Source organism: Carcharhinus amblyrhynchos, chromosome 25 (assembly GCF_965287045.1).
Source record: "Carcharhinus amblyrhynchos chromosome 25, sCarAmb.v2.hapA, whole genome shotgun sequence".
Lineage (NCBI taxonomy): Eukaryota > Metazoa > Chordata > Chondrichthyes > Carcharhiniformes > Carcharhinidae > Carcharhinus > Carcharhinus amblyrhynchos.
The window spans coordinates 32,141,532-32,154,053 of NC_137348.1; the positions used below are offsets into that span (position 1 = coordinate 32,141,532).

Sequence of the window (12,522 nt, forward strand, 5' to 3'; positions counted from 1 at the left end):
AGTTTAATTTAGACAAATGTGAGGTGATGCATTTTGGTAGCTTGAACCAGGGCAGGACCTGCTCAGTTAATGGTAGGGCGTTGGGGAGAGTTACAGAACAAAGAGAGCTAGGGGTACATGTTCATAGCTCCTTGAAAGTGGAGTCACAGGTGGACAGAGTGGTGAAGGAGGCTTTCGGCATGCTTGGTTTCATCAGTTAGAACATTGAATACAGCAGTTGGGATGTCTTGTTGAGGTTGGACAAGACATTGGTAAGGCAACACTTGGAATACTACGTGCAATTCTGGTCACCCTATTATAGAAAGGATATTATTAAACTCGAAAGAGTGCAGAAAAGATCTACTAGGATGCTACTGGGACTTGATGGGTTGCGTTATAAGGAGAGGCTGGATAGACTGGGACTTTTTCCTCTGGAGTGTCGGAGGCTGAGGGTGACCTTATAGAGGTCTATAAAATAATGAGGGGCATCGACAAGGTAGTTAGTCAATATCTCTTCCCAAAGATAGGGGAGTCTAAAGCTAAAGGGCATAGGTTTAGGGTGAGAGAGGGGAGCGATACAAAAGTGTCCAGAGGGGCAACTTTTTCCACAGAGGATGGTGAGTGTCTGGAACGAGATGCTAGAGGTAGTAGTAGGGATGGGTACAATTTTAGCTTTTAAAAAGCATTTAGATAGTTACATGGGTACAATGGGTATAGAGGGATATGAGCCAAAGGCGGGCAATTGGTGTTAGCTTAGGGGTTTTAAAAAAAGGGCGACATAGACAAGTTGGGCTGAAGGGCCTGTTTCCATGCTGTAACCTCTACGACTCTATAAATGGTTAGGTAGTTTGAGGGCAAAATAGTTTGTGGCTTAAGAGTTAAATCTGGAAACGCATTCACCGCATTACACACGTGCCAGCTCCCTTTATTTTAAAATGGTGACACTTACCAATGTATTGATGATGAATGAGGACATTTAACAAATACACTTCAGTCAGGGTGTCACAGCAGAATTGGGATTCCAAAGCTGCGCGGGTTAGGTGGATCAGCTATGCTAAAATTGCCCCTTCGTGTCAGGGGGACTAGCTAGGGTAAATGCATGGGGTATGAGGATAAAGCCTGGGGAGGGGATTGTGGTCAGTGCAGACTTGATGGGCCAAATGGCCTCCTTCTCCACTAGGGATTCTAAGATTTTAAATTAGCCCTGGCTGTGCAGGTTACTCAGGGGTGGAGAACTCAGCAGCGAGCAGGATTCAAGAGCTGCTGGCTCCACAAGGGAAGAGCCACCTTCGAAATTCCTGCAGGCATGGGAAGAGCAGGAAGGATACCGGCAGCCTCCTCAAGGAAACCTTCGGCCTCCTCCTGTTGGTTGGAGGCCTCATCCTTCACTCCCAAAAATATACAAACTTGCCAATGGGAGGGGAGAGGAGGATACTTTCAAGGATTCTCCCTCCCACCCACAGACTTGGCAACTCACAACTGGATGGGAAACAGTAATCCATGTTAATGGGACCATGCCATTAGGACATGCAGGACACACAAACTAGAAGCAAGAGTAGGCCATTCAGCCCTTCAAGACTGATCCGTCATTCATTATGATCATGGCTGATCATCAAATTCAATATCCTGATTCCCCCCTTCCTCCCGTATCTAATTTCTTCTTCAAATCAGACGTTTTGGCCTCAACTACTTTCCGCAGCAGTGAATTCCACACGTTCACCACTCTCCGGATGAAGAAATTTCCCCTCAACTCAGTCCTAAAAGGTTTAACTCTATCCTCAGACTGTGACCCCGAGTTCTGGATTCCCCCATCAATGGAAACGCTGCGTGAGATTTTACAATCTCGCTCGGGCGAGATCATAAAATCCCACTCGAGGCCAATGGAAATTTCTGTTCAACAAACCTCGCCCACTCCGATTCCGCGGAGGGTGAGGTGGTAGAGTTCCGACCATTCTTTCTGAATCTACCCTCTCACACACAACCTGAGTTTTGCCACATTCTTCAACCTCTGCAAGCATTGGTACACAAGGTCTAAGACAGCGCCAGGAACGGAATGTTAAAGGAAGTGTGGAATGTGCATGAAACCAGAGCCAGAGTGACAGAGTTTGGAGGTTTGGTGAACTTTGAGGTTGGAGAAAATAGAGGGGTACTTACAGTTGTTAATGGTGCAACTCAGCATAGGCCATTGAATACAATTCTGAATTGCGCATCACTCTCTGTCTTTATCATATTAAAAAGCTTTGGTTCTGAGGATTATAATTGTTCAGGGGCGAAGTTAATTATAAAACTTTTCCGTTAAGCAGAACAAGCTAATTATGTCACCAGCATTTGTTTATATTTCGGGGAAACAAATTATTTCATCTGTGCAACCAACTATAAACATACGAGTTAATTACTGCTGTGGTAATTTTGAAACAAGTAGACAAGTGACAATCCGAGTGCAAAATCACGCTTTCTATTCAAAACTTGAGCCGTACGGGGAACCAAACTGGGAGCCCAGTGCAGGGGTACACAATGATCTGAAGTGAACTCAGAGTGGATCAGCCCAGATTTCCCTGGATCCATTTCTCCCTTGCAGTTTCACAATTTTTGCGGGGTTCACTAATCCCAGATAACACTTTCCATTCACTGTAGAGACCCCAAAACCCCTTCCTCAATGTTCCTGGAACCCAGAACCTCCCTTCATGTTGATAATACCTCAATCTTGTCAGACCTCGACCATTCTAACCTCCTACTTAATACTACGAGAGACTGAACTACTCATTAAGGGTGGCACAGTGGTTAGCACTGCTGCCTCACAGATGTGGATATGCCAGCGTTGGACTGGGGTAAACACAGTAAAAAGTCTGACAACACTAGATTTAAGTCCAACCGATTTATTTGATAGTACACTCAAATGTACCATGAGAGGGACAGCAACGCAGGGGTCGTAGGGCTGCCTAGCAATTGAGCTGGCCAGCAATCGGGAGGCTGACAGACAGAGACCACAGCACAAGTACCAATGTCAATGCTGACAGATTGGTGCATGTGCAATGGCCCACTCAGAATTAAGCTGCTGGCCTCTCCAGTGGGAATAGGAACCACCCTGGGTGTACAGGTACACAGGTCACTGAAAGTGGCAACGCAGGTGGAGAAGGTAATCAAGACGACAAATGGCATGCTTGCCTTCATCAGCCGGGGCACTGAGTTTAAAAATTGGCAAATCATGTTGCAGCTTTATAGAACCTTAGGTAGGCCACATTTGGAATATAGTGTTCAGTTCTGGTCGCCACACGACCAGAAGCATGTGGAGGCTTTGGGGAGGGCACAAAAAAGATTTACCAGAATGTTGCCTGGTATGGAGGGCATTAGCTATGAGGGGAGGTTGGAAAAACTTGGTTTGTTATTACTGGAATGATGGAGGTTCAGGGGTGACCTGATAGAAGCCTACAAGATTATGAGAGGCATGGACAGAGTGGATAGTCAGAAGCTTTTTCCCAGGTTGGAACAGTCAATTACTAAGGGGCACAGGTTTAAGGTATAAGGGACAAGGTTTAAAGGAGATGTACGAGGGAGATTTTTTACACAGAGAGTAGTGTGTGCCTGGAACTCGTTGCTGGGGGAGGTAGTGAAGTGGATACAGTAGTGACTTTTAAGAGGTATCTTGACAAATACATGAATAGGATGGGAATGGAGGGATATGGTCCCCACAAAGGTAGGGGGTTTTAGTTAAGTCGGGCAGCATGGACAATGCAGGCTTGGAGGGCCAAAGGGCCTGTTTCTGTGCTGTAATTTTCTTTGTTTGTTCACCCATTGAATTTTGGAGTGATTCACACCTGTACACTCTGCAGTATAGAGTGTGGGAGATTCATTTTGAAACTCCCACTGGAAAAAAAGTGATTTACTCCAGTTTTTACACAAATTCGACCCTTAGAATTTTTGGGGGGGAGAATCATCCCCTTTATGTTTGAGGGAAATGGTTTAAAATTCAGCTTTTTTTTTATAGACAGTCGCTATGTCTGAGGGAAATGCAGCTCACATGCTGCGAAGGCAGGATAATTACTTATTTTAGTGAGTAGTAAGACGGAGCTAACGGACTTTTGTTTGCAAAAAAAACCCCTTGGGGTTTTTGATTAAAAATGGAATGTGGGGTTTTTAATTAGGTTGATTGAGAGGGTGATGTGATTAATGTGCTTAATGGGAGGAGCTAGATTTGTACCAGAGAAACAGGTTTCTGGCTGCGGCTGTTTAAAGACAGAAGTCTGCAGGCTGCACTGAAACTCAAAACCTATCTGAAAGATTCAAGATTGTCTACACTCCTTATAGCAAGTATATTTATGATTATTAACTGTGTTTCAAGTGGAATTGGAAGTCTGTAAGACAATGTTGCTTATTTGGAACTGAAGCTGTGATAAGTTAGAAAATGGAATTGTTTTCTTTCATGTTTAAATATTGTTGAACTGTGAATGGTTAAGCTGTTCCCTTTGTTAGAGTTATATTTAAACTGTGTTGTGAATAACGCTTCATTTTGATATAAAGAATCCAAACTTGTCAGTGGAATTACTCCTGGAGTGAAGCATCCTCTCCTTATATTTATGCCAAAACCTTTGGGACTGGTCTAGCTTCCTGCTATACCTTGGGTTTGGTCTAGGGCCCTAACGCATGACATTGTTGTGAGGACAGCTGAAGAAAAATCAACACATATTAAAAACATGTTTAAGAACAATTTTTGAACATTATTCTTTAGTTAGAATAACATTGGACCTGAGGAAAACACTGTTTAGTTCCTAGGTACGATACAACAGGGTAATCACTTTCTATTTGGCCTGGGAAAACAGTGCACAGTAACGATGGATATATCGAGTGGTCTAATCATGTGTGATACCTCCAGCTCTCACCAGGGTTGACAACCCTGTCTCTGAGATACCTGGCCTCCAATATACACACCTCTTCCCCACTGGGTATTGAGCCTTTCAGAGAGCTGCTGTCCCATGTGCAGACATCACTGTTTAGACCTCTCACCTTGGAGCTAGTTAAGCAGATTTGAACACTAAGTGCTGAGCTGCTGTGTGATTATGGGGGATATCACAAACAAGCACGGAATCAGATTGCGCAGAAGACGGCTATTTGGCCAATCATGTTTTTGCTTGCTCTTCCAAAGAATCCCAATTCATATTAGTCCCTCAGCTTCTATTAACATAATATTTCCTTTTATGCATAGATCCAATTCCCTTTTGAAAGTTACTACTGAGTTCAAAATGAGTCTGGACAGAGGGATTTGGGTGTCCATGTTCATGCTTCACAGAAAGGCTGTATGCAGGTGCAGCACGTAATAAAAAAGGCAAATGGAACAATGGCCTTTATTGCAAAGAGGCTGCTGGATTCGAGTAGAGAAGTGTTGCTACAATTGTAGAGGGTATTGGTGAGACCACATCGCAGGTACAGTGTCCAGTTTGATCTCCTCACTTGAGGAAGAATGCGGTGGCATTGGAGTCAGTTCAGAGAAGGTTCATCAGATGACTCCCAGGATGAAAGGATTGGCGTACAAGGAGAGATTGAACAGTTTAGGTTTATACTCACTGGAGTTTATAAGGATGAGAAGGGATCTGATCGAGATATATAAAATTTTAAAAGGGACAGATAAAGTACATGTAAAACAAAGGTTTCCCCCTATGGGGCAATCTAGAACAAAAGGTAATTGGTAAAGGTTGAGAGATTTAACACTGAGATGAGGAGGAACTGCTGCTTGCAGAGGATGGTGAATTTGTGGAACTTGTTGCCCCTATAGCATGGTGGAGCAGGAGTAGGCCATTTGGCCCCTCGAGCCTGATCTGCTATTCAATAAGATCATGGTTGATTTTTTTCATGGACTGAGCCCCATTTACCAGCCCACTCACAATAACCCTCAATTCCGTTACTGTTTGGAGAGAGAAACAGAGTTAATATTTCGAGTCCGTATGACTCCTTTTGGAAACATTAACTCTTATTCCTCTCTCCACAGACGCTGCAGACTTGCTAAGATGTTCCAGCATTTTCTGTTTTTAGTTCAGACTTTCTGTGTCTTACGTCTTTGAACACCTCTTGACTCTTTCTTTAACCTTTTCTGTTTTAAGGAATGCAATCCCACCTCCGAGTCTTTCCAGATAACTGAACCCCCTTATCACTGTTACTGGTTGAGCATGAATTTGATCTCACCCGGATGTACACAGTATCACATTTCCACCCATTCTATTATCCCCCAGCAGATTTCAATCACTTGGTGTCATAGATCTACGCTGGAAGGGCAGATCCCTGGTGTGTTTGGAAAAGTCCATCTCAAAGACAGAAATTAAAGAAACAAAAACTGTTTTGAAACCTTTTTGACACCCATGCTATTTATTTTTAAACTACTGTACAAAGTTAGTAGGTACATATCTGATTAGAAATCTGATACCTCACAGCCCCAAGGACCCGGGTTTGATTCCGGTCTTGGGTGACTGTGTGCAGCTTGCACCTTCTGCGTAGGTTTCCTCCCACAGGCCTAAGATGTGAGTGAGGGTTCGGTGGATTGGCCATGCTAAATTGCCCCTTAAGAGTCAGACGGATTAGCAGGGCAAATATGTGGGGTTACAGGGCTCGAGCATGGGTGGGATTATTGTCAGTGCAGGTTCAATAGGCTAAATGTACAGGCACTTAGAGAGGCAAGGACTGATTAGGGACAGTCAGCATGGCTTTGTGAGTGAAAAATCATGTCTCACAAACTTGATTTGAGTTTTTTGAAGAGGTAACCAAGAAGGTAGATGAGGGCAGTGCAGTTGATGTTGTCTACATGGACTTTAGCAAGGCCTTTGACAAGGTATCACATGTTAGGTTGTTGCATCAAGTTAATTTTACAGGATCCAGGGTGAGGTAGCCAAATGGATCCAGAATTGGTTTGATGACAGAAGGTTATTGTAAACGTTTGTTTTTCAACCTGGAGATCTGTGACGAGCAGTCTGCCTCAGGGATCGGTGCTGGGTCCACTGTTATTTGTCATTTATATTAATGAGTTGGATGAGAATATAGGAGGCATGGTTAGTAAGTTTGCAGATGACAACAAGATTTATGGCATTGTGGACAGTAAAGTAGGTTATATAGGATTGCAGTGGAATTTTGATCACTTGGGCTAGTGGGCTGACAAAAGGCAGATGGCGTTTAATTTAGATAAATGCAAGGTGATGCATTTTGGTAGATCAAACCAGGGCAGGATGGACTCAGTTAATGGTAGGGCTTTGAGAAGAGTTATGGAACAAAGATCTAGGGGTATGGGTTTATAGCTCCTTGAAAGTGGAGTCACAGCTGGATAGAATGGTAACGAAGGCATTCAGCATGCTTGGTTTCATCGGTCAGAACATTGAATGCAGGAGTTGGGGTGTCTTGTTGAAGTTGTACAAGACATTGGAAAGACCACACTTGGAATACTGTGTACAGTTCAGGTCACTATATCATAGAAAGGATATTATTAAACTAGAAAGGGTGCAGAAAAGATTTACTAGTATGCATACTGGGACTTGATGGTTTGTGTTATAAAGAGAAGCTGGATAGACTGGGACATTTTCCCTGGAGCATAGGAGACTTCGTAGTGATCTTATAGAGATCTGTAAAATAATGAGAGGCATAGATCAACGAGGTAGTCAATATCTTTTCCTAAAGGTAGGGGAGTCTAAAACTAGAGGGCACAGGTTTAAGATCAGAGGGGAGAGTTACAGAAGGGTCCAGAGGGGCAATATTTTCACACAGAGGGTGGAGCATGTCTGGAACAAGCTGCCAGTAGTAGTAGTAGGGACGGGTACAGTTTTGTCTTTTAAAAAGCGTTTAGACAGTTACATAGGTAAGATTGGTATGGAGGGATATAGGCCAAATACGGGCAATTAGGACTAGCTTAGTCATTAAAAAAACAGGGCGGCATGGACAAGTTGGACCGAAGGGCCAGTTTCCATGCTGTAAATCTCTATCACTCTATCATTCAAATGGCCTCTTTCTGCTCTGTCGGGATTCTATGGTTGTGCTGCACCTTCGTAAAACCCAAGGAAAATCTAACATGCAACATTACGTTCCAGCAGAAATAAAGACTTCCCAAGAGTGGCATATTTCAGGGGTCATGTTAGACTGACGCTTGGCCTTAACACTCACTTGGCAGTTGTTGAAAGCAAAAGGCGCAATCGTAGATGTGTGGGGGAATTTCCAATGAACATTGATTTTTTTCTTCAAGTCTAAAATGCATCGTGTTTGAAAGAAAGATGAGTGAAGTGCTGTTTTTGAACCCAATTTTGAAATGCTCATATTTCTTTTGTTATATTGGGAAAGTGTTGTATCACTGACAATTTAGTTTTGTCCAGTGATATGGGACGAAAACCGTTTACAGTGATTATCACCCTCTCCTTTTCTCTGTTAACATTTAAAAAAAGACTTGCAGAAATTTCCTTTCTCCTCCTTTGCCAATGTTGTCAAGTTGCAGTTGCATGGAAACTGAAGCTATCCATGTGCCCCGATCTGCTATCTGACTGTTCCACAGGCAATACAACAGAGAAACAACACAGGCAATGGTTTCAGTGCTGTGTCTGACACATTCCAAGCTATGATGTAGAGATGCTGGTGTTGGACTGGGGTAAACACAGTAAGAAGTCTCACAACACCAGGTTAGAGTCCAACCAGTTTATTTGATAGTAATCCCACAAGCTTTCCAAAAGCTAAAACAAACCAAGCTATTCAGAAAGCATGAGGGACTGGTCAAATGTCAACCAAATCATTTTCTTATTTTAAATAAACGTTAAACATTTCAAAAAACCATACCCTCCAGAGGAACGAGAATTCATTTGACTTGGCCTTTCTTTTGAATTAAGCATCCTTTGATGCTCACACACTCTGGATGCTGCCCTCAGTTCACTGATATGTATTAATATAGACTTCGGGAATTTTTTGAACTGAATACAGAAACAGCGCAGGAGGTTGCTATCCATTCAGACGTTATGATGTGGAGATGCCGGTGTTGGACTGGGGTGGGCACAGTAGGAAGTCTCACAACACCAGGTGAAAGTCCAACAGGTTTATTTGGAATCACGAGCTTTTGGAGCGCTACTCCTCCCTCAGGTGAGTCTATTGGTTGTTATTTGGTTGACACTCACCTCAGGTAGGAACAGCGCTCCAAAAGCTTGTGATTGCAAATAAACCTGCTGGACTCTAACCTGGTGTTGTGAGACCTCTTACTGTCAGACGTTGAAAGCTTTGCGAAGTGATTTGAAGTGGCATTTACTAAGAATCTGGAGACATGGATATCTGAAACACTTAGGTGTAACATTTTCAGTTTATTTTCACTTTATTTTGAAGCCCTGATGCTCTCCCTGGTCATTCAGTGTGGGGATACGTTAAGTGAGTACCCAATAATTCTCAGTTTGCCAAGTCAAGAGGGCATTTTGTTTTTCACATATTAATTGATCATGGGAGCGTCACATTTGAACCAACATTCGTACTGGTGGGTTTTGTGCAGGGATCACCTGACAGCCATGAGGAGAATGAACCCTGACTGATTTTTCTCTTCTTAATTGAGGATTACCAGGGCCAGAAGCAGCATCCCCCACAGACACTTCAGCTGAGATCAAGCAACACCACATCTGGGAATCGAAACAAGCTCTCTCCCGAATCCACGCAAGCCTCAGTGTCGCGGCAGACAGCGAGCACATTTCCTAACTGGAGCTTAACGAACTAAATTGTCCAGTGCTACAACACTTGCCCAATACAACAAAAGAAATCCGAGCATTTCAAAATTGGGTTCATAAAACAACACTGTACAAAAATACTCTCGCCTCATGATAGAATCTGCTAAAACATGGTCTTGATTAATTTTTAACTGAGCTGTAATTCCTAGTGAATGATTGAATTCATTGTCAAATTGTCAGCTCGAATACATAGACAGTCTCATGTATCCCTATGAAATGGCACTAGATGGCGTTAAGAGCAGTTTAAACAGCAGTCATGCTAATTGCCATTAAGGAATAAAATAACATCAACAATCACTGCATGCTGACTGTTTTGGAATGTTTTTTTTAAAAAAAGCCTTTCAATTCCACTTTCTCCTCCTCCTAATTGGTCCGTGCCTTACCCTTAGAGTTCTTCTGACTCCTGAAAGTTGTCATTGAGGAAGTCTTCAGCATCAGAATCCCTTTATGTAAAAGAAAATCACAGTCACCAAGGACTGTTAATCACAGCATCTTTGTATTCTTTTTTTTTAAAGAGAGAAAATGAATCAACCGACTGCCGGTGGCTACTTCCTGATCCCATGGAGTTGCTGGGACTGACACTGAACGAGTTGCAATTCAACAAGCATTTGGTTAACTCGCCAGCACAGGAGACACAGAGAGAGAGAGAGAGAGAGTGAGTGAGTCAGCACCAGCCCTGAATGCTAATATCTATCAGGGACGTGGGTTCGGAGACAGCGCTGGTGCTTTGGAGGAATCTTAAAGGACCATCCTCATCCCTCAAAAAGAACGTGGAGTTTTTTTTTGTCTGGAGGGGGAAGGGTAGCAAATAAAAGTTGGTATCACTGCCCATCGAGCTCTGTGTGCTTTGTGACACAGTCATAATAAGCCGGTTCGTTTGCAATTTGATTAGACGCAGTGACTTCAGGCAGAGCTTGTAGATTTGTGTTAGGTAAAAGCATGAGAGGATATGGATAAATGGGATTAAAGCACTGATCTAATTCAATGACAGGACAGCCCCAAGCGGCTGAATGAACCACTCCTAATTCTCTGTTCTGCAGCAACTGAAGGCTCTCCCACTCTCTGGTCAGCCATTTCCACATTTTTCACTTCACCCGAACAAAACATGTACTTTTCTGTGAACCTTTATTGATGTATTCTTAAGTGTATATTTTTTGTAAACATACATTTTAATTCACTAACTGTACATCTATCAAATGATTACAGGACAATGATTCAGTTTAAAGGGCCTCTAATGTACTCTAACCTCCACCAGCAGCCCGAGTTCATTGCTTTGCGATGGAGAGGATTTAGTAACAAATTTATCCCACACTTAGCTGGAAGCAACTGGTTCACAACTCATGCAGTTGAAATGACACAGTTGTTAAATTAGCCCAGATTAATGGCCGCATCAAGATTGATGTTCTTACAGACTGCTTTCATTATCAAACTAATGCACTCTTTCAAAGCCACTGTCTCAGATGATGTCATCAGCAATCTTTATCTAACATGAGAGGTGATCTCACTGAAACAGAGAGGCGTGAATTCTCCAGCCGTTCACATCCCGCCACCAGACAGGACGGAGAATTCGACACTCAGCCAAATCTCCGGTCACTGCAGCTGGACCAGAGAATCCCGCTGGCGTGAACAGCTGGAGACTGCCACCCATAGAATCCTTAAAGGTCTTGATGGAGTAAATGTTGAGAGAATTTGGGGTGGCATGGTGACACAGTGATCAGCACTGCTCACAGCTGCAGGGACCTGGCTTCGAATCCCGGCTTGGGTCACTGTCTGTGTGGAGCTTGCACATTCTCCCCGTGTCTGCGTGGGTTTCCTCCGGGGGCTCCGGTTTCCTCGCACAGTCCTAAAGACATAGAAATCATAGAAACCCTACAATGCAGAAAGGGGTCATTTGGCCCATCGAGTCTGCACCGACCACAATCCCACCCAGACCTTGCCCCCATATCCCAACATATTTACCTGGTAATCCCTCTAACCTACACATCTCAGGATACTAAGGGGCAATTTTAGCATGGACAATCAACCTAACCCGCACATCTTTGGACTGTGGGAGGAAACTGGAGCACCCGGAGGAAACCCACGTAGACACGAGGAGAATGTGCAAACTCCACACAGACGGTGACCCAAGCCAGGAGTCGAACCCAGGTCCCTGGAGCTGTGAAGCTAACCATTGTGGTACTGTGCTGCTCAGAACAATTTAACATTTGCTGTACTTCAGCATAACCTTCTCATAATTATATTCATTCCAAGCGGAGTTCTGCTTGTCGATGGAAAGTTCTTGATGCAGAAGTTTTGTTCCTTTATTGGGTGATTTTTTTTTCAATTATCTGGTCAGGTTAAGGGATGCTTCTGCTGAGGGATTCTTCTGATGCTAAATCAGGCATTTTACAGTGCGAGTTCCATTGAAAGTTACGATATTCTTCAAGGGTTGGAAGAGTGGATGCAGAAAGAATGTTTCCCATGGTGAAAGGGTCCAGAACCAGAGAACATGGTCTTAGAATAAGGGGCAAGACATTTAGGATTGAGACATTTCTTCACTCAGGGAGTTCTGAACCTTTGGAATTCTCCGGCTTAGGGGGCTATGGGATGCTCAGTCATTAAGTAAGTTTAAGATGGAGATCAATAGATTTGTAGATGCTAGTCACATCAAGCTAGATGGTGATATTGTGGGAAATTTACATTGGGTTGGTGATCAGCCTCATTCTAGTTGAGAGTGGTTGAATAGGCTTGAGGAGGGGAGGCGATGGCCTCGTGGTATTATCATTAGGCCATTAATCCAGAAACTCAGCTAATGCTCTGGGGACCCGGGTTCAAATCCCACCACGGCAGA

The 12,522-nt window shown here is 43.5% G+C and overlaps 1 protein-coding gene across 5 annotated transcripts in view; it reads right to left on the minus strand.

The window, feature by feature from the left end:
* astn2 (astrotactin 2) overlaps positions 1 to 12,522 on the minus strand; it is a 1,598,826-nt gene that overhangs the window by 915,810 nt on the left and 670,494 nt on the right. For 3 of the 5 annotated variants that reach the window (XM_080212454.1, XM_080212453.1, XM_080212457.1), the window contains one exon: positions 10,076 to 10,135. The exons of the other annotated variants lie outside the window; for them this stretch is intronic. In XM_080212454.1, coding sequence (XP_080068580.1) covers positions 10,076 to 10,135 — 60 coding nt within the window. The remainder of the gene's footprint in view (positions 1 to 10,075; positions 10,136 to 12,522) is intronic. 5 annotated transcript variants of the gene reach the window in all.